General features: G+C 41.4%; 3 protein-coding genes across 3 annotated transcripts in view; 2 read left to right on the top strand and 1 right to left on the bottom strand.

The window, feature by feature from the left end:
- Nucleotides 1–2,941, top strand: part of LOC139548821 (claudin-4-like) — a 29,624-nt gene extending 26,683 nt beyond the window's left edge. The window contains exon 2 of the mRNA XM_071358686.1: nt 1,738–2,941. Within this exon, the coding sequence (XP_071214787.1) occupies nt 1,766–2,416 (651 nt within the window). The 5' untranslated portion in view covers nt 1,738–1,765 and the 3' untranslated portion in view covers nt 2,417–2,941. The remainder of the gene's footprint in view (nt 1–1,737) is intronic.
- Nucleotides 2,942–3,390: 449 nt separating this feature from the next.
- LOC139548819 (claudin-4-like) lies at nt 3,391–4,293 on the top strand. The gene has a single exon (XM_071358684.1). It carries the CDS (start codon nt 3,469–3,471, stop codon nt 4,153–4,155), a length of 687 nt encoding a protein of 228 aa, XP_071214785.1. The 5' UTR covers nt 3,391–3,468; the 3' UTR covers nt 4,156–4,293.
- A 3,052-nt stretch (nt 4,294–7,345) lies between these two features.
- Nucleotides 7,346–10,039, bottom strand: LOC139548820 (ribosome maturation protein SBDS-like). Its single transcript, XM_071358685.1, has 5 exons — nt 9,603–10,039; nt 8,793–8,922; nt 8,477–8,677; nt 7,988–8,152; nt 7,346–7,577 (listed from the first exon to the last, which is right to left on the bottom strand). Exons 1-5 carry the CDS (start codon nt 9,728–9,730, stop codon nt 7,449–7,451), a joined length of 753 nt encoding a protein of 250 aa, XP_071214786.1. The 5' UTR covers nt 9,731–10,039; the 3' UTR covers nt 7,346–7,448.
- Between the last annotated feature and the right edge of the window lie 16,403 nt (nt 10,040–26,442).

Raw genomic sequence — 26,442 nt, 5'->3', positions numbered from 1 at the left:
AGTTCTATTATGACAAATGATGAAGGAACTGTCTGCCACCCACATGACAAAAACTATGACAAAGCTCCTAACAATGCTACCTACCTCCCTCACTAACTTTAAGCATCAGTTGTCAGAGCAGCTTACCGATCAATGCACCTGTACATAGCCCATCTGTAAATAGCCCACCCAACTACCTCATCCCCATATTGTTATTTATTTTTTTGCTCCTTTGCACCCCAGTATCTCTACTTGTACATTCATCTTCTGCACATCTATCACTCCAGTGTTTATTTGCTAAATTGTAATTATTTCGCCACTATGGTCTATTTATTGCCCTACCTCCCTAATCTTACTACATTTGCACACACTGTATATAGACTTTTCTATTGTGTTATTGACTGTACACTTGTTTATCCCATGTGTAACTCTGTGTTGTTTGTATCGCACTGCTTTGCTTTATCTTGGCCAGGTCGCAGTTGTAAATGAGAACTTGTTCTCAACTGGCCTACCTGGTTAAATAAAGGTGAAATAAAATTTGAAAATACCATTGTAAAAATCCTGTGATGTTTATCTAATAGGAACACTGATGTAAAAATCTGCTCAGTCATGGAAATTTATACATTTAATTTGTTTTGTATATCACTTTATTTAGTAAAGTCGCGCTCATGTCAAGTTAACGAGATATATCACATCTCAATGTTGTGCTGACTGAATCACTGACCTTCCATTGCAGGCTCACTGTTGAATAATCAATTCTGGGAATTCACTAGTAAAACTATTCTGGTTTAGTAGATTTTCAATGTATTTTTAGCAGCGAAGTGAGAAGCAAAACAAAGCATGTCAGAACAATATCTAAATGTGTGGTAACTGGGAGTGGCTAGAGGAGAAATTTGTAAACAGAACATATTGTATCAAGTCTATCTCCAATAATCATTATGGTAGTACCCCAAGTTCCACTGTAAAATAGATTATCCACTACTGGAGTTTTCATGTGAAGTGGCAAAGATACTTCATAAAAGGTTATCTATCAATGGACCATCCCCCCCTTCATGTCCAATAGGGAACAACCCCTTGTTTACTGCAGTTGGCAAGACATTGGCTAATGGAACCGGGCAAAGCCAAAACATAATTCAGACAGGGCATGTTGTAAGTGTCAGAGATACATCATTATTCCAATTAAAGAGTTTATTCATTTTAAAAGGAATTTCCTAAAAGGGTATTGATGTGGGATCTAAAAGTGTGATAGGCAACAAACTGAGGGGTAAAATGAACGATTTCTGCCTTATACAAGCTGATTGGCCTCTACTCCCCAAACAGCAACATCCCTACTCATCTCTGTCCTGTAGTGTGCCTGTTAGGAAGAACTGTAGGGTGGACAATGTCCAACCTAGAACCACACAATGCATCATTGCATTGGCGTTCCTTTCAGTCAAACAGACAAAGTGCATAAACCACAGTGCTTCAGCATGGACAATTGGGAATTCATGGACTTATTGACTATGGAACAAGCGGTATCTTGTATTGCAGCCTGTATTGCCAAGGTTTTGGGTTCGATTCCCATGGTAGAGCAGTACGAAAATGTAGGGAATCAGTACTGTAAGTAGATCTAGATAAGAGCGTCTGCTAAATGACCAAAACATTTTTCGTTGTTGTCTTTGTAAAAAAAAAAGGTGTGGTAATTTCTAGGTTGTAATCACAGCGATAAAAGAGCAAACAGCCATGTTGAGCATATTTTTCCCTTTCTTTTATCCCCAGTTCTGTGCAAGCTGTAGCCCCACCCCCCATGGCTGTGGAGGAGCTGGGCATCACCTTGTCCATGGTGGGCCTGGCAGGCACCATCCTGATCTGCGCCCTGCCCATGTGGAAGGTCACAGCGTTCATCGGCACCCACCTGGTGGTCATGCAGGTGTTCTGGGAGGGCCTGTGGATGACCTGTGTGTCTGAAACCACGGGACAGATGCAGTGTAAGATCTACGACGCTCTTCTAGACCTGTCCCCTGACCTCCAGGCGGCCCGGGGCCTCATTGTCATCAGCATGGTACTGGGCTGCCTGGCATTCCTCGTCTTCCTTCTGGGGGCTAGGTGTACCAACTGCCTGAGCCATCCCAGGGTCAAAGCCTGCATGGTGCAGGCCGCAGGGGTCACCTTCGCCCTGGCTGGGTTAAGCACCATAGTGGCTGTGTCCTGGACAGCCCAGTCTATCATTAGGGACTTCTATAACCCGCGGGTCCCTGAGGTGCTGAAGAAGGAGATGGGGGCGGCCATCTATGTGGGCTGGGTGACCTCTGGGTTCCTGTTCTGTGGAGGAGGGGTGCTGTGTACCAGATGTCCTCCAGGGGGGAGAGAGGGCAGGCATGGTTCCAGCAATAGGTACACCCTGGCTAGGATGCCCACTCACACTCACAGCAGCTACGCCATAAAGAACTATGTGTGAGAGGGGAGTGCTTTATTTGCCTGTTAACTTCAGGTAAATCATGTTGGCAGGTGTTGGCACTCTGAAGAGACATGTCACAGCAAGTCTTTCCATCAGAACATTGTAATTTTGAACATTGCATGTGCATGTCTGGTCGTTCAGTGTATTGTCTGACTTTGATGCATTTAGAATTGCCCTGGAACTATTTGATACAGTAGCTTTGGTGGAAGTTATTAAAAATAAGATAATATTAGTTAATTATTGTTACAAAATAAGTCTGGCTTAGGTAATTGTAGATATTCAAATGTTCACTATCACCATGAAAGATGTTTGTTGAGGAAATATCTGTTATTGAAATATAATGACTGAAAATCAACAGGTTACTGTTATTGACAGTACAAGTATGTCCACTGAATGAACCTGATTGTTTTTACATCATTTCATTTTTTACATCCTATTAAACTGTGGTTATTACTTGTAATGTGTTTTTGTAACAATGTTTTTCACATTTAATTTTGTGACTAGAATCTGCGTTAAAAGAAAATAGATGCAGCATGTTCTTTGAATGATTTGCGATATAATATATATAAATAAACATTTTGATTCTAAATTACTTTTGTTGCATCTTTTTTATTTATCTTATTGGAAAAAGGTGTATCAAAACTGATTAGAAGGGAGATCATTGAACATTCAGAATTAAGTGTGAAAGACTAGATGCTGTACACGGTGAGGCACACAAGGCTTATTTCCTACAAGATCACAAAGTCAGAGGCTGAAGTCAACAGAAGACACAGTGGCATCTTTGTTATAGTGGCTGTGGTGAAACTGAAAAAGAGGGATTGTTGTGAAACCAGGGCACAGTAAACAGAAGGAATCCCCTTTATTCCCCAGCTGTAGAGCTGCACTGCTGCCCCACGCCCTTTTCAGGAATTCGGGAGGAGTGGTTTCAAATCACACAGGCTAGACACACACACAAGCACACATTCACACAGACACCCCACCCTGCTGTGCCTGCAGCTGGTTAAACCCTGCTGTTAGGCCTCTTCCTGTGAGGAGCTAAGCTCAGCTCAGTCATGAAGCGGCAGTTGGAGCTAGCTGCATTGGGCCTGGGCATTACAGGCTGGCTGTGCGCCATCCTCACCCGCTGCCTGCCCCTGTGGAAAGTCAGCGGCACTCTGGACAACTCCACAGCCACGCTGCCAGCATACTGGGATGGGGTGTGGCTGGAATGGAACCACTGGGACCTCAACCATGACGGTAGCCTCCACTGCTCCTTCTACCAGTCTTTGTTATCACTCTCTGGAAACTTCCAAACATGGAGAAGCTTGATCATGGCTTCTATAGGTGCTGGAGCTTTTGCTGTGGTCATCAGTATCATTGGAGAGGTGTGGTTTCCGAAGAGGAATCAGGTGAAAGTTGTCTCCGGTGTGGTGTTTGTGCTGTCTGGAATACTGCTGCTTGTCCCTGTCGCTTGGACCTGCCACCACACTAATAAGCCACTGGAGGGCGCTGTGGTTCTGAGGAGAGACTGGGGAGCTGCTCTGTACATAGGATGGATCTCCTTCTCTCTGATGGTAGTAGGGGGAGGGTTTCTCAGTACTAGATGCCTCATGTTCCAGCAGCAGGATGAGTCAGAAAGAGGGAGTTACCCTCCAGGTTATCCTGGGGCAGAGCAGGAGCCAACCAACCCCCTGGATACTATCCACAGGACTGCTTTTAGACACAGCCAGTATGCTCGGGCAACAACACGGCCTTCATGAGAAGATGCAATCACTCTGAGGGCCTTGAGTGAGGAACCTTCCACCTTTGAATTATTCTTCTGTGAAATTCTACCTAAATTGCATGTGTACTAGGTATGAATGGATTTCTAGGTACTATAGACAATGTTAGAAGTCATTCTTCTACTGTAATGAAGCACTTTGAAAGATGTTGAAGAATTTATAATAGGGGTAAAGGAATAGCACTACCCATGGAGAGTGAATTGCGCTTTCAACTGTAATAATTGGGTCTGAAATGTCAAGTTGCTTAATTTTTGTATTGGTGGTAAGGGTTAAGCATCTAAGTGTTACATTGCCTTCAGAAAGTATTCACACCCCTGGACTTTTTCCACATTTTGTTGTGTTACAATAACCCATAATGTCAAAGTGGAATTCTGTTTTTTACAAATTAATAAGAAATGAAAAGCTGAAATGTTTTGAGTCAATACGTATTCAACCCGTGTTACAGCAAGCCTTTCCTTCTTAATGCGTTCGAGCCAATCACTTGTGTTGTGACAAGGTAGGATTGGTATACAGAAGATAGCCCTATTTGGCAAAAGACCAAGTCCATGATATGGCAAGAGCAACTCAAATAAGCAAAGAGAAATAAGTCTATCATTACTTTAAGACATGAAGGTCAGTCAATCCGGAATGTTTCTTGAACGTTTCTTCCAAGTGCAGTCGCAAAAACCATCAAGTGCTATGATGAAACTGTCTCTCATCAGGACCGCCACAGGAAAGGAAGACCCAGAGTTACATCTGCTGCAGAGGATAAGTTCATTAGAGTTACCAGCCTACCGAAATCTGCAATTAACTGCACCTCAGATTGCAGCCCAAATAAATACTTCACAGAGTTCAAGTAACAGACACATCTCAACATCAACGGTTCAGAGGAGACTGCGTGAATCAGGCCTTCATGGTCGAATTGCTGCAAAGAAACCACCACTAAAGGACACCAATAAGAAGACGAGACTTGCGTGGGCCAAGAAACATGAGCAATGGACATTAGACCCGTGGAAATCTGTCCTTTGGTCTGATGAGTCCAAATTGGAGATTTTTGGTTCCAACCGCTGTGTCATTGTGAGACGTAGAGTAGGTGAACAGATGATCTCCGCATGTGTGGTTCCCATCGTGAAGCATGGAGGAGGTGTGGGGGTGCTTTGCTGGTGACACTGTCTGTGATTTATTTAGAATTCAAGGCACACTTAACCAGCATGGCTACCACAGCATTTTGCAGCAATACGCCATCCCATCTGGTTTGCGCTTAGTGGGACTATCATTTGTTTTTCAACAGGACAATGACCCAAAACACACCTCCAGGCTGTGTAAGGGCCATTTGACCGAGAAGGAGAGTGACGGAGTGATGCATCAGATGACCTGGCCTCCACAATCACCCGACCTCAACCCAATTGAGATGGTTTGGGATGAGTTGGACCGCAGTGAAAGAAAAGTAGCCAATAAGTGCTCAGCATATGTGGGAACTCCTTCAAGACTGTTGGAAAAGCAGTTCTCATGAAGCTGGTTGAGAGAATTCCAAGAGTGTTCAAAGCTGTCATCAAGTCAAAGTGTGGCTACTTTGAAGAATCTCAAATATAAAATATATTTTGGTTTAACACTTTTTGGCTTACTACATGATTCCATGTGTTATTTCATAGTTTTGATGTTTTCACTGTTATTCTACAATGTAGAAAATAGTACAAATAAAGTTAAACTCTTGAATGAGTGTCCAAACTTGAATGAGTGTCCAAACTCCAAACAAAGGTGTCCAAACTTTTGACCGGTACTGTAAATCAGCTTGAAAATCTATGGCAAGACTTGAAAATGGCTGTCTAGCAATGATTAACAACCAACTTGACAGAGCTTGTAGAACTTTTTCAATAATAAATGTGCAAATATTGTATAATCCAGATGTGCAAAGCTCTTAGACTTACCCAGAAAGACTCACAGCTGTAATCGCTCCCAAAGGTGATTCTAACATGTATTGACTCAGGGGTGTGAATACTTACATAAATGAGATATTTCTGTATTTAATTTTCAATAAATTTGCTAACAATTATAAAAACATGTCTTCACTTTGTCATTATGGGGTAATGTGTGTAGATGGGTGAGAAAAACAATCTACAAAATGTGGAATAAGTCAAAGCGTATGAATACTTTCTGAAGGCACTGTACAATTTCTGCTCGAGTAATGTCAGTAACAAATTCTTGATATTGCCCCTTTACCTGCATAAACTTGGCATAGGGCTATTGATTCAGTTTTTGGAGACTATACCATAGTAATCACAAAAATGAATAAAACAATGAAACTATTACATTTTTATTTGCACTTGTTTATAAGGAAAGACTCATTATGAAAAAAATATATCAATTAAGGGGTTATTATTATTAACTATTAATTATAAAATATGACTTCATAAATATGGTGAAATGGCACACTGGGTAAAATGAAAGGCAGGGTCAAAACCATATTAATTACCTGAGTAGAAGTTACCTCACAAAAATAACTTAATTCAATTATATAGAGCCATTTTTTGTTCATAAGCAAACGTCACATTCAAGTGGTGCACGCGCATGATCGCAGCAAAAAGCCCTGTCAAGATAGCTATACACTTATGTCAGGTCCTTGACAAACTTAGCAGTGAGTGATGACCATGAAAAAACACAAGAGTGATGGCTATAGCTATGTTCAACAAGTATATTATTCTTCTGGCTTTATCTAGCTCCATTTGTGATATTTTACCTTGCCTCGATGGCTTGCTAGGTAATCAACCCTCCGATGTTGTAGACGTTAACCATCTGATTACGTGTTTATTAACTTGCACAAGCTGCATTAGATGTTGCATGGGTCAATATAATGATTGAAAATGGTTTGTCAGTGTTTGCCAAAACTCATAATATGAAGTGAAATACTGGTGAAATATACAATACCCGACAAGTCTCAAACTTGTTTTGTAAACTAAAGAAATACAGAGCATCTCAATGTTTGAGTTCAGGTTTCCATCAACTTTCAGCTAAAGCGTCATGCAACTTGCAAGAGGTCACACATCCAGCAATCGACACCCAGAAGCAAATCAGCTGTCACGAGAGACTATACATCCAGTACTTTTACGTAGGGCAGGAAAAAATATATTCTGTTCAGTTAAATAATTATCTTCAAATAAACAGAGGCTGGAAATAAGAAGGGATCCATTGGTATTAGAAATAGCGGTCTCTTTAATGAAGGGTTTGCAGTTTGTGTGGCAACGGTGGTGGTAAGATAGTGTATGTATGTAGTCCTATAGTGCTCTGTGTGAAGGTTATTCCAGCCTCTCGTCTCCCTCTTCCACATCCTTCAGACTGAGCACCTCCAGGGAACCTTTACCTTTCGTCTCACAGCGGATCAACTCATCTATCTCCCTGAAGCAGCCTGGGTCCACCAGACATACCTGGAGGATGGAGGCAGGGGGAGAGAAATATATATAGAAAGAGGGGGGAGGGAGAGAGTGGTTGTTGTTGCATTACTTGAACTATTTACTACTCATAGCGTATACAATGTATTACATATTCGTTTGTATACGTCTAGATAAGACATAACCATTTTAGTTAAGAGCAGGGGTGTCAAACTCATTCCATGGAGGACCTAGTGTCTACATGTTTTTGTTTTTTCCTTTCAATTAAGACCTAAACAACCAGGCGAGGGGAGCTCTTCACTAATTAGTGACCTCAATTCATCAATCATGTCCAAGGGAAGAGAGAAAACCCGCAGACACTCAGCCCAGCGTGGAATGAGATTGACACATGCGCTTTAGAGACACACGGTGTAGGACAGTATACACCAGAGGGATCTGTCTCTCACCATCTCTAGCTGGTCGTCAAAGTCTTCACTTTCCACCACCTTGAGGAGAGGTTTGAGTTTCTCCTTCAGCCTCTTGCCCTCCTTGGCCGGCAGCACCAGCCTCAGCCTCATGTGGGCCCTCTGGATCTCTATGGAATCCTTCAGCTGCCTGATCACCTCCAAAGCCTAGGAACAAACAAACAGCTGTTAGATTCATTTGCATTAGCATACCAAAGACTGTAATTTGTTGGTACGTACTAAAAGCCATCCAAGTAAGTATTCTGGTTTATGTAGCTAAACAACATACAGGTTCAGAATGTTTGATATGAGAGATCAAACTCTTCACATTTGAAGGGAATAATTTATGGCTAAATCTTGCCACTGCTTGTACACACAGTATGCACAGTGAGTGAGCATTAAAAACAAAGCCGTTCATTAATGTTTCATTGCCAATATTAAAATGTCTAGACTCCAGTGTACTGTAGCAACAACACTGTGTCCCAGCCCTACCTGCTGCTTGGTGCTCTTGTTGGCCTTGACAGAGTAGTGGATATCCTTCATGGCCCTCTCTATGAGGTTGACTGTGTATGGTCGCTTGGTCTCTGGGTTCACACACTTCTCCGCCACGATGGTTGCAATGTCTCTGAAACTCGTCTCTAACTGGCTCTGCCTCTCCTTGTCTGAAACCTGGAGTTCTCCTTTAGCTAAAATCTGACCGACAAAGAAAAAGACAAATACAGAATAGGCAAATATCACAGCAATACATAATGTTGAATGAATGTGTGTAATATTAGTTACTGGTGTTTGTATTTGTCAATGTATTTACTTGTTTGCATATCTCTGTCAGGTCATCTGTTCCAAAGGCTTTTGACAGATCATCTTTCTTGGCAACCTGACCCTTGGAAACATTATTGAAAACAGAACTGGTCTGCAACACTTCATCCAGGTCCTTCTCTCTGTGTAATTGGCAAATGGAAATGGCATGGAGATGCATTAAGTGTTTAAATTAAGTTTTGCTATCACTGTCTCTTAATCCTGGTCTTGGGGACCCAAAGGGGTGCACATTTTTGCCCTAGCACTACACACCCGATTCCACTAATTAAAAGGTGTGACAATGAGTTGGTTAGTGGAATCAGATTAATAGTGCTAGGGCAAAAATGTGCACCCCTTTGGGTCCCAGGACCTGGATAGAAGCACTGTGCTAAATGCTTTCAATACCTAAAACCAAATACTGTATGAACTCTGACCAGCTACTGGATTTGGTTCTGGGGGAGGTCGATGGGGTGTCCCATTTTTTTTATTCAAAAGATGCCAGGTGTAGGCGCTTCAAAAGTCCAATGAATCAGTGAAGCAAAACACATGGCACATAAGACTGTTCGTCAGATCCTCATTATTCCACAGCCTCTCGACACTGGGTAAGAATGATGCACGATACAAGGCCAGTGATAGGTCATGACTCCTCCGAAACAGCACAATTTGTTTATATACATATTTAGTTACATTCGGAGCTCATTATAAATACATCAAAGATGAAAACATACTACCATTAGTCTGACATACTCGTAGTGTTTGATATGTGCCTCGGTGGGTATCAAACAGATCTAGCTAGCTAGCCAAATTCCTTAAAAACACTTACGCTCCAGATCTCCAGCTCATCACTTTATTTTTGTAGCAGGCGATTTCAAATCGTTTTCCTCCCTTTTTCATCCTCACCACCGCCACATTTGTGAGTCGGATCTGGTTTGTTGGTGTAAATATAGACATATTTCTGCTTTACAAAACAGAGTAATCTATCAGTAAAGCGATAAATGTCTTGCGGCGTTGGTGTGATATGAGTTTCACAACAATTCCGCCGGGCTGAAACACATACTAGGTACAAAGGTTCCGACTTTTTGTTGATCTTTTTCGATGAGGTTTAATATGTTGCATTGCCGTCACCTACTACACTGGAGTACAACTCCTTTATACTTCACTTGAAAAATAAATAAACAAATACCCTACCATCTAACTTTACCCTCACAAAAAATACAAAAATAACAGCACCCTACTCCACTATTTAAATCTATTTAGTCCTACCTCATGCCAACAACCTGAAAGGATGGGACATCACCACTTAACACACCCTGTAACTCTTCTGATGTCAAGTCTCGCACACTCAAATACTTCTCTGCAGCTGCCACCACAGCTTCAATTTTCTGCGACTTACGTTCTCTCCCTGCAGTACAGTTGATAACCATTGCTATAAATGCTAAACATCTAATTTTACTGAAACATATCACTTGTTGGCCTATCCCTCTGTACTGGTACAGGTCTACTACTCATACCACTCCTCTCAGGATTTCTCCCCCTTGACCCATATTCCTCTACTTCCTTCACTGCCTCAGCATATGACAACTTCTGCACTACTCTAACCCTGAAAACCTCAACCTGCCTCTCTCGCACGGGACATTTCTGATCCCCAGCCCCATGGGCACCCCTACAATTAACACATACAGTACCACTACTTTCCCCAATGCTACACATTCCTTTGTCTCATGCCCTTCTGCACACTTCTCACACCTAGAAACCTCCCTCCTACACACTGCTGCCACATGCCCATAAGCTTGACACCTGCAACAACGTAATGTATTCGGTACAAAAGCTCGTACAGGAAAACTTATATCCTAACATCACTTTGTCAGGCAAATACTCAACATCAAAACTCAAAAGAACAGACAATGACTCTTCTGTTTCACCACTCTCGCCACCCTGTTTGCGTCGCACCAAACGACAAGCATCACAAACAGGGGAATCTTCCCCTTCAGCTCATCAACTTTAACATTTACTGCTACCCCAGTAATCACGCATTTCAATGGCGCCCTTTTCTTGAGAGCGAAACAATTCACATTTCTTGCGCCCATTTGTTTAAAGCCGAGCTCCTTCTCCCTCTGATCAGCAGAAACAAATAATTATCACAAGACCACTTCTGGTTACCCTCACCGATTCCACAGTACCCAACTCTGTTTTCATCCACCCTGAAACTACAAATGGATCAGCCAAAATGCAAGGGTCCACTTTTTCAAAAAACTTAACTCCTACTGTCACAGACTTTATTCTGACCCTCGAAGCAAGCCTCGGGCTCTGAAAACTTCACCACACCTACCACCTCCGATACTTCGCACTCATTCACTTCCATTTCTCCTCCTGTCTTCAGCTCACTCTGCTTACACTGTCTACCATTCTTCTTTAACATACCATCTGCTGTTTTCCCGCCATTTTTAAGACTCAAACTCACCATCTTCCTCCCTTTCTCTCTTAGACCTCCTCTGCCTCTCGTTTTCCCTCCATTCCACCTCCATATTCCAAGTGCACGTCTCCTAATGATAATACTGCACTTCTCCTGACATATATCTTGTTCTTGGTAACTGTGCTATTTCACAAAATTTCTGAACCTGTATACATTTTACAGACCCTGTATGTTTTACATTGGTTATCTTGTTATTAGTCCCACCCTTCAGCTCCATTCAACCCTTCCCATCTATCTCTCAACACCATCCATTTAGGATTTCTTGTTACGAATCCCGCCGAAGATGGTGCCTCTTCCCGTTCGGGCGGCGCTCGGCGGTCGTCGTCTCCGGCCTACTAGGTGCCACCGATCCCCTTTTCTGTTTCATTTAGTTTTGTCTGATTTGTTGCACCTGTTTTGTGTTTAGGTTCATTGTGGGCTATTTAAACTCAGTTGGCCCGCCGACTTTTGTGCGGGCTTGTTTTTCTGTTTGTGGTGTCGTATTTTCTTGTGGTGTCTGTTCCGAGTGGATTTTGTCCTGTTTGTTTTGGACTGTTACTTGACGCGCCCTTGTATGTGTGGCGTAGCCGTCTCGCTGTATTCTTTTGGAATATTAAATCCACTTGCTTCTCACTACCCTGCTCTCTGCGCCTGACTCCATCACCACTTTTGGAATTGTGAAATTTCTATTTGCCATATAGTTTTCAACTGTGCTGTGATGCTTGACAAAAGTACTGAACCTTTCTATTCTCATAGCTTCTACAGATTGTAAATTAAAAATAAACATTTTTGCTAAAATAATGATTATATTATTGATTGATTGACTATGGCTTTTCAAATCCCCCAGTATTGCTATCTGCAGTGTTAGTTCTAGGCAAATGTTGCAATTCTTCAGCCATTCCTGGACCTGTGACCAAAAACGAGCTACACATGGACAATACCAAAATAAATGATCTAATGACTCTGCCTCCTCACAGCAAAATCTGCAGAGCTGGGAAGATTGTACCCCCATATGTATAACATTCTATTGGTTGCAAGAATTTTGTATGGTAATTTAAATTGAAAAATTTGAAGTTTTGAATCCGGCGTTGTTTTGCTTGTCTATTCATAAACCATGTGCAATGGAATGGGTACATCAAAAATCTCTTCCCAACTATTTTGCAATTTATATGGCACAGCTGTCAGTTCTTTGGTCCTTAAATGAAATTGGTACATGTTTTTATTTATCACACTTTTCTTTAACCATTTATGTTCTTTAATACAGGGCCGACATACAAGTTCCTTCCTTTTTCCCCTTCTACTTGCCTCTTCCATTTTTGTGGTAATGCTGCAATTAGTTGGTTGTAATTTTGGGGAGAGCAGACATTTCCACATGTCTGTGTTAACTGCATGTGTGACATAACTCCACCAGTCCTATTTATGATATCATTCACAAAAACTATACCTTTAAAAAAAAAATGATTTCTTCGAAAAATACGTTTTCTTTAATCAATTAGTATATTTGAGTTTAACCACAATATTTGTTGTATTATTTGTTCTGCAGGTGGATTAAACTGAAATTGCAACCAACTTTCTAAGGCTTGTTAAAAAAATAAAGATATTTTGGAGATGATTTCCTTTTCAAACAACCGAAAGTGAGCAGGTGTAATCTGAATAAAGGGGAAAAGGGCCATTCTTGAACATAGGATGAGCCATTCCTACCAATTTACTAGAGAACCAGTTTGGATTTAAGTATAACTTTTGTATGACTGATGCCTTTAGTGAGAGGCCTAATGCTTTAATTTTTAATAATTTATGCCCTCCGAATTCATATTCCTTATATAAATAGGCCCTTTTAATTTTGTCTGGCTTGCCATTCCAAATCAAATTTAATATTTTTTTTTCATATAATTTAAAAAGCAGGTCACTATGTGTAGGCAAAACCATAAGCAAATAGGTAAACTCTGATATGACCAAAGAGTTAATCAGGGTGATTTTTTTCCACAAATAGACAGCTATTTTCCTTTCCATGGTAGCAAGATCTTATCTATGTTTGCTAACTTTCTATAAACATTTATTGGAGTGAGATAATTTCTTTCTTTTGGTATTTGTATACCGAGTATGTCCACATCTCCGTCAGACAATTTAATTGGTAAACTACACGGTAATGTAAAATTAGAATTTTTTTGTGATACAATACATGATATAGTGCATTTATCATAATTTGGTTTTCATCCAGAGAGGTTAGCAAAATTATCTAGATCCTCTATGATGCTATGGAGGGATTCTAATTGTGTTTTTAAAAGAAAACCTGACTCATCAGCATACAATGACACCTTAGTTTTTAAGCCACCGATTTCTAGTCCCTTAATATTATTGTTTGATTGTTCTAATTTTAACAGCTAACATTTCGATGGCAATAATAAATAGATATGCTGATAGTGGAAAACCTTGTTTTATTCCTCTAGATAGTTTAAAACTGTCTGACATGTAGCCATTATTTATTATTTTACACCTAGGGTTGCTATACATAATTTTAACCCATTTTATAAGAGATTCCCCAAAATTGAAATATTCTAGGCATTTATATATAAACTCCAGTCGTACTTTATCAATAGCCTTTTCAAAATCAGCTATGAAAACCAGGCCTGGTGTCTCCAATATTTCATAGTATTCTATTGTTTCCAGTACTTGTCTTATATTATCTCCAATGTATCGTCCATGTAAAAAACTTGTCTGATTAGGATGAATAATATCTGACAAAACTTTTTTAATTCTATGCGCCAAGCATTTTGCTAGGATTTTTGCATCACAACACTGAAGTGTAAGAGGTCTCCAATTTTTTTAAATGGACTGGATCTTTATATATACCACTTGGGTCCTGTTTCAGTAATAATGATATCAGACCTTCTTATTGCGTGTCCGATAATCTACCATTTATATAGGAATGGTTGAAACATGCTAATAATGGTCCTCTGAGTATATCAAAAAAAGTTTTGTGTACTTCAACTGGTATGTCATTCAGCCCTAGAGTTTTCCCAGCCTTAAAGGCTTTAATTGCATCAAGAAGTTCCTCCACTGTAATTTGGCCTTCACATGAGTCTTTCTGTACAGATATTAATTTGACATTATTATTAGGGGGAAAAAACATACAATTAGTTTCAGTTATTGGAGATGGAGGAGAATGAAACGAAAACATATTCTTAAAGTACTTTACTTCCTCTTTCAAAATATAATTTGGTGAATCATGCGTGACTCCATCATTTGTAACAAGTTTCAACACATTTATTTTGGTAGCATTTCTATATTGATGATTGAAAAAGAATTTGGTGCATTTTTCCCAATATTCCATCCAGTTCGCTTTATTTTTTATAATATATTACACTGGATCTTTCTTGAATAAGTTCCTCAATTTATTTTTGTTTTTCCTCTAACTTATTCTGTGCCTCTATGGTACAGTTTCTATTGCTATCTAACTGTACTGTTAGTCCTTCAATTTCCTTTGTTAATATGGACTCTTTTGATCTGAATTGCTTTTGTTTTATAGATGAGTACTGAATTGCATGGCCTCTAAAGGCACATTTAAAAGTGTCCCATACAATAAAGGGATCTGCTGTACCTGCTGCTAGCCCCTGCTAACTGCTTGCTAACCCGGTCTGCTAACTGCTAGCTTGTTAGCATCGGCCTACTAACTGTCTGAATCGCCAGGTCCCCAGTCAGCCCAACCACTCACTGGACCCATATGTTCACTTGGCTACGCATGCCTCTCTCTAATATCAATATGCCTCATCCATTACTGTCCTGGTTAGTGATTACTGTCTTATTTCACTGTAGAGCCTCTAGCCCTGCTCAATATGCCTTAACCAACCATGTTGTTCCACCTCCTACATATGCGATGACATCACCTGGTTTAAACGTCTCTAGAGACTATATCTCTCTCATCATTACTCAATGCCTAGGTTTACCTCCAATGTACTCACATCCTACCTTACCTTTGTCTGTACACTATGCCTTGACTCTATGCTATCGAGCCCAGAAACCTGCTCCTTTTACTCTCTGTTCCGAACGTGCTAGATGGCCAGTTCGTATAGCATTTAGCCGTACCCTTATCCTACTTCTCCTCAGTTCCTCTGGTGATCTAGAGGTTAATCCAGGTCCTGCAGTGCCTAGCCCCACTCCCACTCCCCAGGTGCTCTCATTTGTTGACTTCTGTACCCGTAAAAGCCTTGGTTTCATGCATGCATGTTAACATATTATATGTATATACTGTACTCTATACCATCTACTGCATCTTGCCTATGCCGTTCTGTACCATGACTCATTCATATATCTTTACGTACATATTCTTTATCCCTTTACACTTGTGTGTATAAGTTGTGGAATTGTTAGGTTAGATTACTCGTTGGTTACTACTGCATTGTCGGAACTAGAAGCACAAGCAATTCGCTACACTCGCATTAACATCTGCTAACCATGTGTATGTGACAAATAAAATTTGATTTGATTTAGAAGCCTACTCCCTAAGTTTGTTTTATTCACTGCTTTAGCACACTCTGCCAACCCGGATGTCTTAGCCGTGTCTGAATCCTGGCTTAGGAAAACCACCAAAAACCCTGAAATCTCCATCGCTAACTATAACATTTTCCGCCAAGATAGAACTGCCAAAGGGGGCGGTGTTGCAATCTACTGCAAAGATAGCCTGCAGAGTTCTGTATTACTATCTAAGTCTGTACCCAAACAATTCGAGCTTCTAATTCTAAAAATTCACCTTTCCAGAAACAAGTCTCTCACTGTTGCCGCTTGCTATAGACTTCCCTCTGCCCCCAGCTGTGCCCTCGATACCATATGTGAATTGATTGCCCCCCATCTATCTTCTGAGCTCGTGCTACTAGGTAACCTAAACTGGGACATGCTTAACACCCCGGCCATCCTACAATCTAAGCTTGATGCCCTCAATCTCACACAAATTATCAATGAACCTACCAGGTACAACTCCAAATCCGTAAACACGGGCACCCTCATAGATGTCATCCTAACTAACTAACTAACCCTCCAAATACACCTCTGCTGTTTTCAATCAAGATCTCAGTGATCATTGCTTGCATCCGTAATGGGTCTGCGACCAAACAACCACCTCTCATCACCGTCAAACGCTCCCTAAAACACTTCTGCAAGCAGGCCTTTCTAATCGACCTGGCCAGGGTATCCTGGAATGACATTGACCTCATCCCGTCAGTAGATGATGCCTGGTTATTCTTTAAAAGTGCCTTCCTCACCATCTTAAATAAGCATGCCCCATTCAAAAAATGTAGAACTAGGAATAGATATAGTCCTTGGTTCACTCCAGACCTGTCTGCACTTGACCAGCACAAAAACATCCTGTGGCGTTCTGCATTAGCATCGAATAGCCCCCGTGATATGCAACTTTTCAGGGAAGTTAGGAACAAATATACACAGGCAGTTAGGAAAGCTAAGGCTAGCTTTTTCAAACAGAAATTTGCATCCTGTTGTACTAACTCAAAAAAGTTCTGGAACATTGTAAAGTCCATGGAGAATAAGAGCACCTCCTCCCAGCTGCCCACTGCTCTGAGGCTAGGAAACACTGTCACCACCGATAAATCCACTATAATTGAGAATTTCAATAACATTTCTCTACGGCTGGCCATGCTTTCCACCTGGCTACCCCTACCCTGGTCAACTGCCCAGCACCCTCCACAGCCACCAGCCAAAGCCCCCACCATTTCTCCTTCACCCAAATCCAGATAGCTGATGTTCTGAAAGAGCTGCAAAATCTGGATCCCTACAAATCAGCCGGGCTAGACAATCTGGACCCTCTCTTTCTAAAATTATCTGCCGAAATTGTTGCAACCCCTATTACTAGCTTGTTCAACCTCTCTTTCGTATCGTCTGAGATTCCCAAAGATTGGAAAGCTGCCGCAGTCATCCCCTCTTCAAAGGGGGTGACACTCTAGACCCAAACAGCTACAGACCTATATCTATCCTACCCTGTCTTTCTAAGGTCTTCGAAAGCCAAGTTAACAAACAGATTACCGACCATTTCAAATCCCACCGTACCTTCTCCACTATGCAATCTGGTTTCAGAGCTGGTCATGGGTGCACCTCAGCCACGCTCAAGGTCCTAAATGACATCATAACCGCCATCGATAATGTCATGTTTGCTCCCGCTCTTCCCTTCCCCTGGCGCTTGAGGGCGCCAGATTACCCTGCATCACACGCTCCTGCCATCCATCACCCACACCTGCCTTCTCTCGTCACTCGCATCAGCGTTAATGGACTCACCTGGACTCACTTATTACATGTTAATTTCCTCCCCTATATTTGTCTGTTCCCTTGCTCTGTTCCCTGCTGCTGCATTGATTGTTTCTTGTCTAAGTTTTTGTTTGCTGACGCTGTGCTTGTCTCGTTATATGTCCGTCATTTATTAAATGTTACTCCCCGTACCTGCTTCGTCTCTCCAGCGTCATTTTGCGTGACAGAATGCAGCAGCCATCATACGAAGCATCGGGGAGTACTGGCGTTCTGGTTGGAATGGTGGCAGCGGTTCGGGGTCGCCACCAATGGAACCGGGGATGCCTAGCCAGCTTATCGGGCTTTCGCGCCCTAGCTGGCTCGAGAGGTTTCCTTGCCCCGGTTGACTCGGATGGCGCTCATCCCACTTCGGGCCTCAGCTGGATCGTCAGTTTTTGCTTGCCCAGCCGGTCCAGGAGTTTCTTTTTTGTTTGTCTTGTGTTTTGTTGGTGACGTTGGTGGATTCCGCTGCCGATGGAACCGGGGTGCCTAAGCTAGCCCTTCAGGCTTTCACGCCCTGGCTGGCTCGAGAGGTTTTCCTGGCTCGGCGGTTTCCCATCCCACGTCACACTCCACTGGATCATCGGGCTCCCCTTCAGCGGGATCGACAGGCGTTTTGCCTCAGCCGGATCGTCAGGCTCCTATGCCTGAGCCAGCTCGCCAGGCTCCCACGCTCCTGCCGGTTCGTCGGGCTTTCACGCCCCAACTGGCTTGCCCTGCGCCCATGTCTCGGCCGGTTTGCCCAGGTGGGACGCCGGGTGGCGTCCCAAGAGGGAGGGGTACTGTCATGTTTGCTCCCGCTCTTCCCTTCCCCTGGCGCTTGAGGGCGCCAGATTACCCTGCATCACACGCTCCTGCCATCCATCACCCACACCTGCCTTCTCTCGTCACTCGCATCAGCGTTAATGGACTCACCTGGACTCACTTATTACATGTTAATTTCCTCTCCTATATTTGTCTGTTCCCTTGCTCTGTTCCCTGCTGCTGCATTGATTGTTTCTTGTCTAAGTTTTTGTTTGCTGACGCTGTGCTTGTCTCGTTATATGTCCGTCATTTATTAAATGTTACTCCCCGTACCTGCTTCGTCTCTCCAGCGTCATTTTGCGTGACAGATAAGAGACATTACTGCGCAGCCGTATTCATCGACCTGGCCAAGGCTTTCGACTCTGTCAATCACCACATTCTTATTGGCAGACTCGACAGCCTTGGTTTCTCAAATGATTGCCTCGCCTGGTTTACCAACTACTTCTCTGATAGAGTTCAGTGTGTCAAATCGGAGGGCCTGTTGTCCGGACCTCTGGCAGTCTCTATGGGGGTACCACAGGGTTCAATCCTCGGGCCGACTCTCTTCTCTGTATACATCAATGATGTTGCTCTTGCTGCTGGGGATTCTCTGATACACCTCTACGCAGACGGCACCATTCTGTATACTTCTGGCCCCTCTTTGGACACTGTGTTAATAACTAACCTCCAGACGAGCTTCAATGCCATACAACTCTCCTTCCGTGGCCTCCAACTGCTCTTAAACGCAAGTAAAACTAAATGCATGCTATTCAACCGATCACTGCCCGCACCTGCTCGCCCGTCCAGCATCACTACTCTGGACGGCTCTAACTTAGAATACGTGGACAACTACAAATACCTAGGTGTCTGGTTAGACTGTAAACTCTCCTTCCAGACTCACATTAAGCATCTCCAATCCAAACTTAAATCTAGAATCGGCTTCCTATATCGCAACAAAGCATCCTTCACTCATGCTGCCAAACATACCCTCGTAAAACTGACCATCCTACCGATCCTCGACTTCGGTGATGTCATCTATAAAATAGCCTCCAACACTCTACTCAACAACCTGGATGCAGTCTATCACAGTGCCATCCGTTTTGTCACCAAAGCCCCATACACTACCCACCATTGCGACCTATACGCTCTCGTTGGTTGGCCCTCGCTTCATACTCGTCGCCAAACCCACTGGCTACAGGTTATCTACAAGTCTCTGCTAGGTAAAGCCCCGCCTTATCTCAGCTCACTGGTCACCATAGCAGCACCTACTCATAGCATGCGCTCCAGCAGGTATATCTCACTGGTCACCCCCAAAGCCAATTCCTCATTTGGTCGTCTTTCCTTCCAGTTCTCTGCTGCCAATGACTGGAACGAACTGCAAAAATCTCTGAAGCTGGAAACACTTATCTCCCTCACTAGCTTTAAGCACCAGCTGTCAGAGCAGCTCACAGATTACTGCACCTGTACATAGCCCATCTATAATTTAGCCCAAACAACTACCTCTTCCCCTACTGTATTTATGTATTTTGCTCCTTTGCAACCCATTATTTTTATTTCTACTTTGCACATTCTTCCACTGCAAATCTACCATTCCAGTGTTTTACTTGCTATATTGTATTTACCTCGCCACCATGGCCTTTTTTTTTGCCTTTACCTCCCTTATCATTTGCTCACATAGTATATAGACTTATTTTTCTACTGTATTATTGACTGTATGTTTTGTTTATTCCATGTGTAACTCTGTGTTGTTGTATGTGTCGAATTGCTATGCTTTATCTTGGCCAGGTCGCAGTTGCAAATGAGATCTTGTTCTCAACTAGCCTACCTGGTTAAATAAAGGTGAAATAAAATAAAAACCTATGTTATGTCTGAAAAAGTCAGTTATAAATTCTTCTGTCCTAGTTCTAAACAATATATCATCTAGTAGGCTTTGATTAAATTTCCAATATCCTCGCCCACGTGGAAATTCTGTAAGAGTAATATATATGCCAATTATGTGATGAGCCGACCGCATTCTGTCCCCTATCAACACTTTTAAAACTTTTGGTGCCAGAGAGAATGGCATAAGAAAGTAGTCAAGACGACTTGATTAAGCCTCCGCCATGTATATCTCACTAGGTCAGGGTATTTTAGTCTCCATATATCCACTAATTCCAATATATCCATGACATTCATGATTTCCTTAAGTGCCTGAGGGTGATAGTTTGTAGTGTGATTTCCTTTCTGGTCCATATAGGTATTTTAAGACCGTATTAAAATCTCCCACCATAATAATAGAGTCTAGTGTTGCTTGTAGAGTTGATAAATTCTTATATATATTTTCAAAGAAGCTTGGATCATCATTATTTGGACCGTATAGGTTAATAAGCCATATCTGTTTATTGCCCATTAACATATTTAAAATAATCCATCTACATTGATGATCTGTTTGGACAATTTGCACATTTGGATCAAAATTACTGTTAATTAAAACCATCACCCCTTTTGAATTTCTTTGCCCATGGGAGAAATACATTTTGCCCCCCTCCAGTCCTTTTTCCACAAAACTTCATCTAAAAATGTTGAATGAGTTTCCTGTAAACACTAGATATTATATTCCTTCTTTTTTAGCTAGTTAAATACTGATCGTCTTTTCTTATTATCTGCTAAGTCATTACAGTTGTAACTGGCTATGCTTATTTCACCACTTACCATAATGAGACACAACTTTCATTTCTATTTATCAAAATATATGTTTGTAAATGTACCATTAAAAAGTAACATGATGATTGAGTGTCTATATACTGTAGCTGTTCCATGATATTTACATTGCTACTAAGTAAACCTCCAATTGGTCCCCACTATTCCACACACTAAAAGCACTGTTCATCCCGAGATGGGTTGTCATCCCAATGTCCGGCAGACCAACCCCGACCCCCCGTATCCCATAGCCCTGAAAAGACTGGGATCCATCCTTCGAAAAGAGCACACAGTGCCATTTACAGAACAGAATGCCAAATGCATTTCCATCACCCTCACCTTGATTTGTATTATATATATATAGCAATAAAAAAAATAGAATAAAAAAAATATATATTTTAAAAATCCTGTATCTTAATTTCCATAATTAGCTATTAATATTTGTAGTGATGTAGGCAATTTAAGCAAAACATTTGACCTCTCACCAGTCTCGTCATTACCAAATCTACATTATTGCAAGCAATTATTATATTATCAAACGATTATTGTGAATCATCCTATATTGTCCCTAACATCTTTTACTCCTTCGCAACAGTTGTGGGATACGCACACACACTCATACACACTCAACCCCTTTCCCCCACAACAACCATAGACTCAGATTCTCAACAGTTGCACCATCCCAGAGCCCAACTCAAGAAAGGTCTTGATTTACGAATGCATATACAGTTGCAGCTGTATGAGACGACCTGCAAGACTGGGCAGAAAGAATGGGCAGAAATGGACAGATTTTATTCAACATTGCCACGTCCTAGATGATGGAGGTCAAATGTACACCTTTTCCCTGAAAACACCCACAACACGGTCCCCCGTATTGACCATATTCCCAAGCATCTCCATGTAGTCAGACTTTTGGTTTTGTGCCACCAGGGCCACATCCCAAAGCAGATTACCTTCTTGTACAGAGTGGACTTGATATCGTTGAATGTGGCCCGTTTCTTCGCCAGGCTAGAACTGAAATCCTGGTAGAACTTGAACTTGTGGCCTTGGGAAGTGATGTCGCCATGTTCCCTTGCCAGGAAGAGCTCCTTCTCCTTATATCGATGGAACCGCATTATGATGGGACGCAGTTGGCTGCCTGGGCGAGGTTTCGGTGCAGGGAGATTGGGAAAAACCTCATGGCACAAAACTTACTTGAACAGCTCAGCAATGAACTGGGTTGGAGATCCTGTCTCAGAATCCTCATGCAGTCCAATCACGCGGATATTCTGGCATTTTGAACGTGAAATCAAATCTTCCACTCGTAGCTGCAGAGTCTTGTTGGCGGCGGCCACATCGTCAAGTCTGGTTTCCAGCTTAGTAAGTTGATCGCTGTGGCCCGGCCTCGAATTCAGCCAGTGTGGTAGTGTGACTTGCTACAGAAGCCCGGATGGTTTCCATGGTTGCCTGAATTGTAGCCAGTGCAGCCGCCAGTGAGTTATTCAGCAATTCGGTGAGTTCTGCTGCCAAACATTCACACAATTTCGCCAGCTCTCTGACAAGGATCTCCAGTGTTATCGGGTTAGCCGTATGTCCGGAGTGGCTATTGAAGCTGTCAATGAAGGTGGGATGGTAGCCATTTTAGCTGAAGTTGATTTGGTGGAGTGTGAAGTTTTTCCGCCGATTTTCCAAAGCGTGTGACTGGTTTGCTCATGCTAACTTAGGTATACTCTATTACTGGGTAATTAGAATGACTTTGAGGTCATGAGAAGTATGAATTTAGGCGAAATTTAGGATTATTTACAAAAGTTGTTGGAGAAGAGACTTCTTTCTACATTGTTCAACCGGAAGCCCTGAGCGTTCGTAAATTCATCAGTTATTCTGCGCTCTTGCACACTCAGACGAGAGTGCTATGAAATCAGACTAGATAGCCAGAGTGAATTTACGAATGCACCCCAAGAGTAAAATCGAGCGCTTGGGACTATAAGGTTCTATCTGCATTTTTGTCAAAATTGAGTTCTACCTAATATAGTTATCTAGATACCCCAATTCATGTTGTTAAGTTCAAAAGAATACAATATAAAGATAGCTGAAACCGTTCAAATCAATGAGGGTTTGGAATTATCAAACCAATTATCTCAGAATCATATTTCTGCAGATGTTCAGGTCTTGCCAAGCTCTCCAAATGAATGACTATCACTGGGACTGAATCTATGTGCCTCACACATGTTATTTTTTATCTGTACCCCATTAGAATACTCTTACCAATCCAGTGAGCCCCTGGCTCTACAATGCTGTGAAGAAGAATGGTTACAGTGTTGAGAAGGAGAAAGTGGTACATGTATCTGAAATAAAATTCTATGAAAAACAGACTGGGATTGCAAAGGTAAGAGGTTGATTCTGCAACTATGGACTTTTTGTTGTGGTACAGGGGCCGATTTTTAAGAGAAACAATAGTTTTAGGGATACATGGTTTTTATTAGTGCTCAAGAACCCAAGGGGTCATACCCAGCTCTTGGGTTCTTATTGGAACTTAAGAACCACAGCATGGCCAATGTGTACTACAGTCCCAATGCTTAGAAATGTTAATAATCTTCCCTTGAAATAAGGTTTTGGAAACCTTTAAGCCTAACTTTCATATTACTGAGAAATAATTGTACAAATGCAAAAGATAAACTTACTGTATGCAGTTTTAGCACAGATGCACATGGCTGTGTTTTGAATAATACATGCTTCCAGCCAACATAGAACACTTCCCACTTATCCTGACATTTCCATTGGAGCGCAAATGGGAAGGAAGTGTCATACATTGGCTGGAAGCGTGTTATTAAAAACAGTCGTGTGCATCTGTGCTAAAACTGCGTACAGTAAGTATATTGTTTATATTTTAAAAATGATTTCTCGATGATATGAAAGTAAAGTTCCAAAGGTTTCCAAAACCGTATCACAAGGGAGGATTATTAACATTAGACAGAGCGTCGGGGCGCTTATCATATTCCCCCCGCACGGCAGGTGCAGTGCCTTCACAAAGTATCTATACCCCTTGACCTATCCCACAATTTGTTGTGTTACAGCCTGAATTCAGAATGGATTAAATATTAAAAAAATTCACCCATCTACACACAATACCCCATAATGACAAAGTGAAAGCATGTTTTTATATATTGTATCACATTTTATTGAAAATGAAATACAACAAATATCTAATTTACATAACTATTCACACCTCTGAGTCAATACTTTGTAGAAGCACCTTTGACAGCGATTACAGCTGTGAGTCTTTTTGGGTAAGTCTCTAAGATCTTTCCACACCTGGATTGTACAATATTTGCACATTATTCTTTTCAAAATTGTTCAAGCTCTGTCAAATTGGTTGTTGATCATTGCTAGACAACCATGTTCAGGTCTTGCCATAGATTTTCAAGCAGATTTAAGTCAAACTCGGCCACTCAGGAATATTCACTGTCTTCTTGGTAAGCAACTTCAGTGTAGATTAGGCCTTGTGCTTTAGGTCGGTTATTGTCCTGTTGAATGGTGAATTCATCTCCCAGTGTCTGGCGTAAAGCAGTCTAAACCAGGGTTTCCTCTAGGATTTTGCCTGTACTTAGCTCCAATCCATATATTTTTTATCCTGAAAAACTCCCCAGTCCTTAATGATTGCAAGCATACCCATACATGCTGCAGCAACCACCATGCATGAAAATATGGGGAGTGGTACTCTAATGTGTTGTATTTGATTTGCCCCAAAAATAACACACACATAACACAGGACAAAAAGTAAACTGCTTTGCCAATTTCTTTGCAGTATTACTTTAGTGGCTTGTTGCAAAAAGGATGCATGTTTTGGAATATATTTCTCTACATGACTTCCTTTTCACTGTCAATTAGGTTAGTATTGTGGAGTAACTACAATGTTGTTGATCCATCCTCAGTTTTCTCCTATCACAGACATTAAACTCTGTAATTGTTTTAAAGTCAACATTGGCCTCATGGTGAAATCCCTGAGAGGTTTCCTTCCTCTACGGCATCTGAGTTAGGAAGGACGCCTGTATCTTTGTAGTGACTCAGTGTATTGATACACCATCCAAAGTATAATTAATAACTTCACCATTCTCAAAAAGTTATTCAATGTCTCTTTTTTTTACCCATCTACCAATCAGTGCCCTTCTTTGCTAGGCATTGGAAAACCTCCCTGGTCTTGGTGGTTGAATCTGTGTTTGAAATTCACTGCTCGACTGAGGGACCTTACACATAACATAAGGGACCTTACACATAACAGAGATGAGGTAGTCATTCAAAAATCATGTTGAACACTATTTTGCACAGAGTGAGTTCTTGCAACTTATGTGACTTGTTAAGCAAATGTGTACTCCTGAACTTATTTAAATCAAATTGTATTTGTCACATACACATGGTTAGCAGATGTTATTGCAAGTGTAGCGAAATGCTTGTGCTTCTAGTTCCGACAGTGCAGTAAATTCGAACAACTAATCTAACAATTCCACGACAACTAACTAATACACACAAATCTAAGTAAAGGAATGGAATAAGAATATATCCATATAAATATATGGATGCGCAATGACCAAGCGGCATGGGCAAGATGCAATAGATGGTATAAAATACAGTATATGTACATATGTGATGAGTAATGCAAGAAATGTAAACATTATTAAGTGGCATTATTAAAGTGACTAGTGTCGTGGAAAATTCAGTACTGAGAGAGACTTGGTCATTCCTTCAAACAATCATCTTTATTTAATATTGATTAATTATTGCAATAATGAGGCTGGTCGACCACACACCCTTGAGTGTTGGACAGAGTAACCTAACCTTTACACAAATGCAGAGTACTATATATAGCTGACACTAAAAATGTTTAGTCCTGATTGGTTTTACCCATCCCATGCAGATTGGGGCATCATAAGCCACTCTGGGTTCATCCTGTCATTATCTGCACGTGGGTTGTTGTCTTAACCCCACCCTGGCTTAGTTTCCCAGATGCAAGGATGATTTTGAGACAACAACGGATTGTTCTACTCCTAAGCTATCCCTAGTAAAACATATTCTTGTCTTTAACTAATTTGTCAACTCAAGCCATCTCTGGTGACCATAAACCCAGATTAGCTGCAGGGAACTAGAGTGGAGACCATAACAACACAGACAGAAATGTCCTACTATTAGTTACATATTCATTGTTAACCATTAATATTAAATAAATCACGTAAATATGTAATTTTCCCCTCACACTAGTGATCCATTTATTAAAGTGGCCAATGATTTCAAGTCTGTATGTAGGCAGAAGCCTCACTGTTCTTCACCACACCATTTCAGTTTGTCCGTGATGTGTACGCCGAGGAACTTGAAACTTTCCACCTTCTCCACTGCTGTCCATAACACGGGTTGAATAAGTATTTACTCAAAGCATTTCAGCTTTTTATTAATTTGTAAAAAATAAATGAAAATCATAATTCCACTTTAT

Source organism: Salvelinus alpinus, chromosome 22 (assembly GCF_045679555.1).
Source record: "Salvelinus alpinus chromosome 22, SLU_Salpinus.1, whole genome shotgun sequence".
In the NCBI taxonomy this organism is placed as follows: domain Eukaryota; kingdom Metazoa; phylum Chordata; class Actinopteri; order Salmoniformes; family Salmonidae; genus Salvelinus; species Salvelinus alpinus.
Note: the sequence above shows the minus strand (reverse complement) of the source record. Positions and strands in the feature narration are given on the sequence as shown.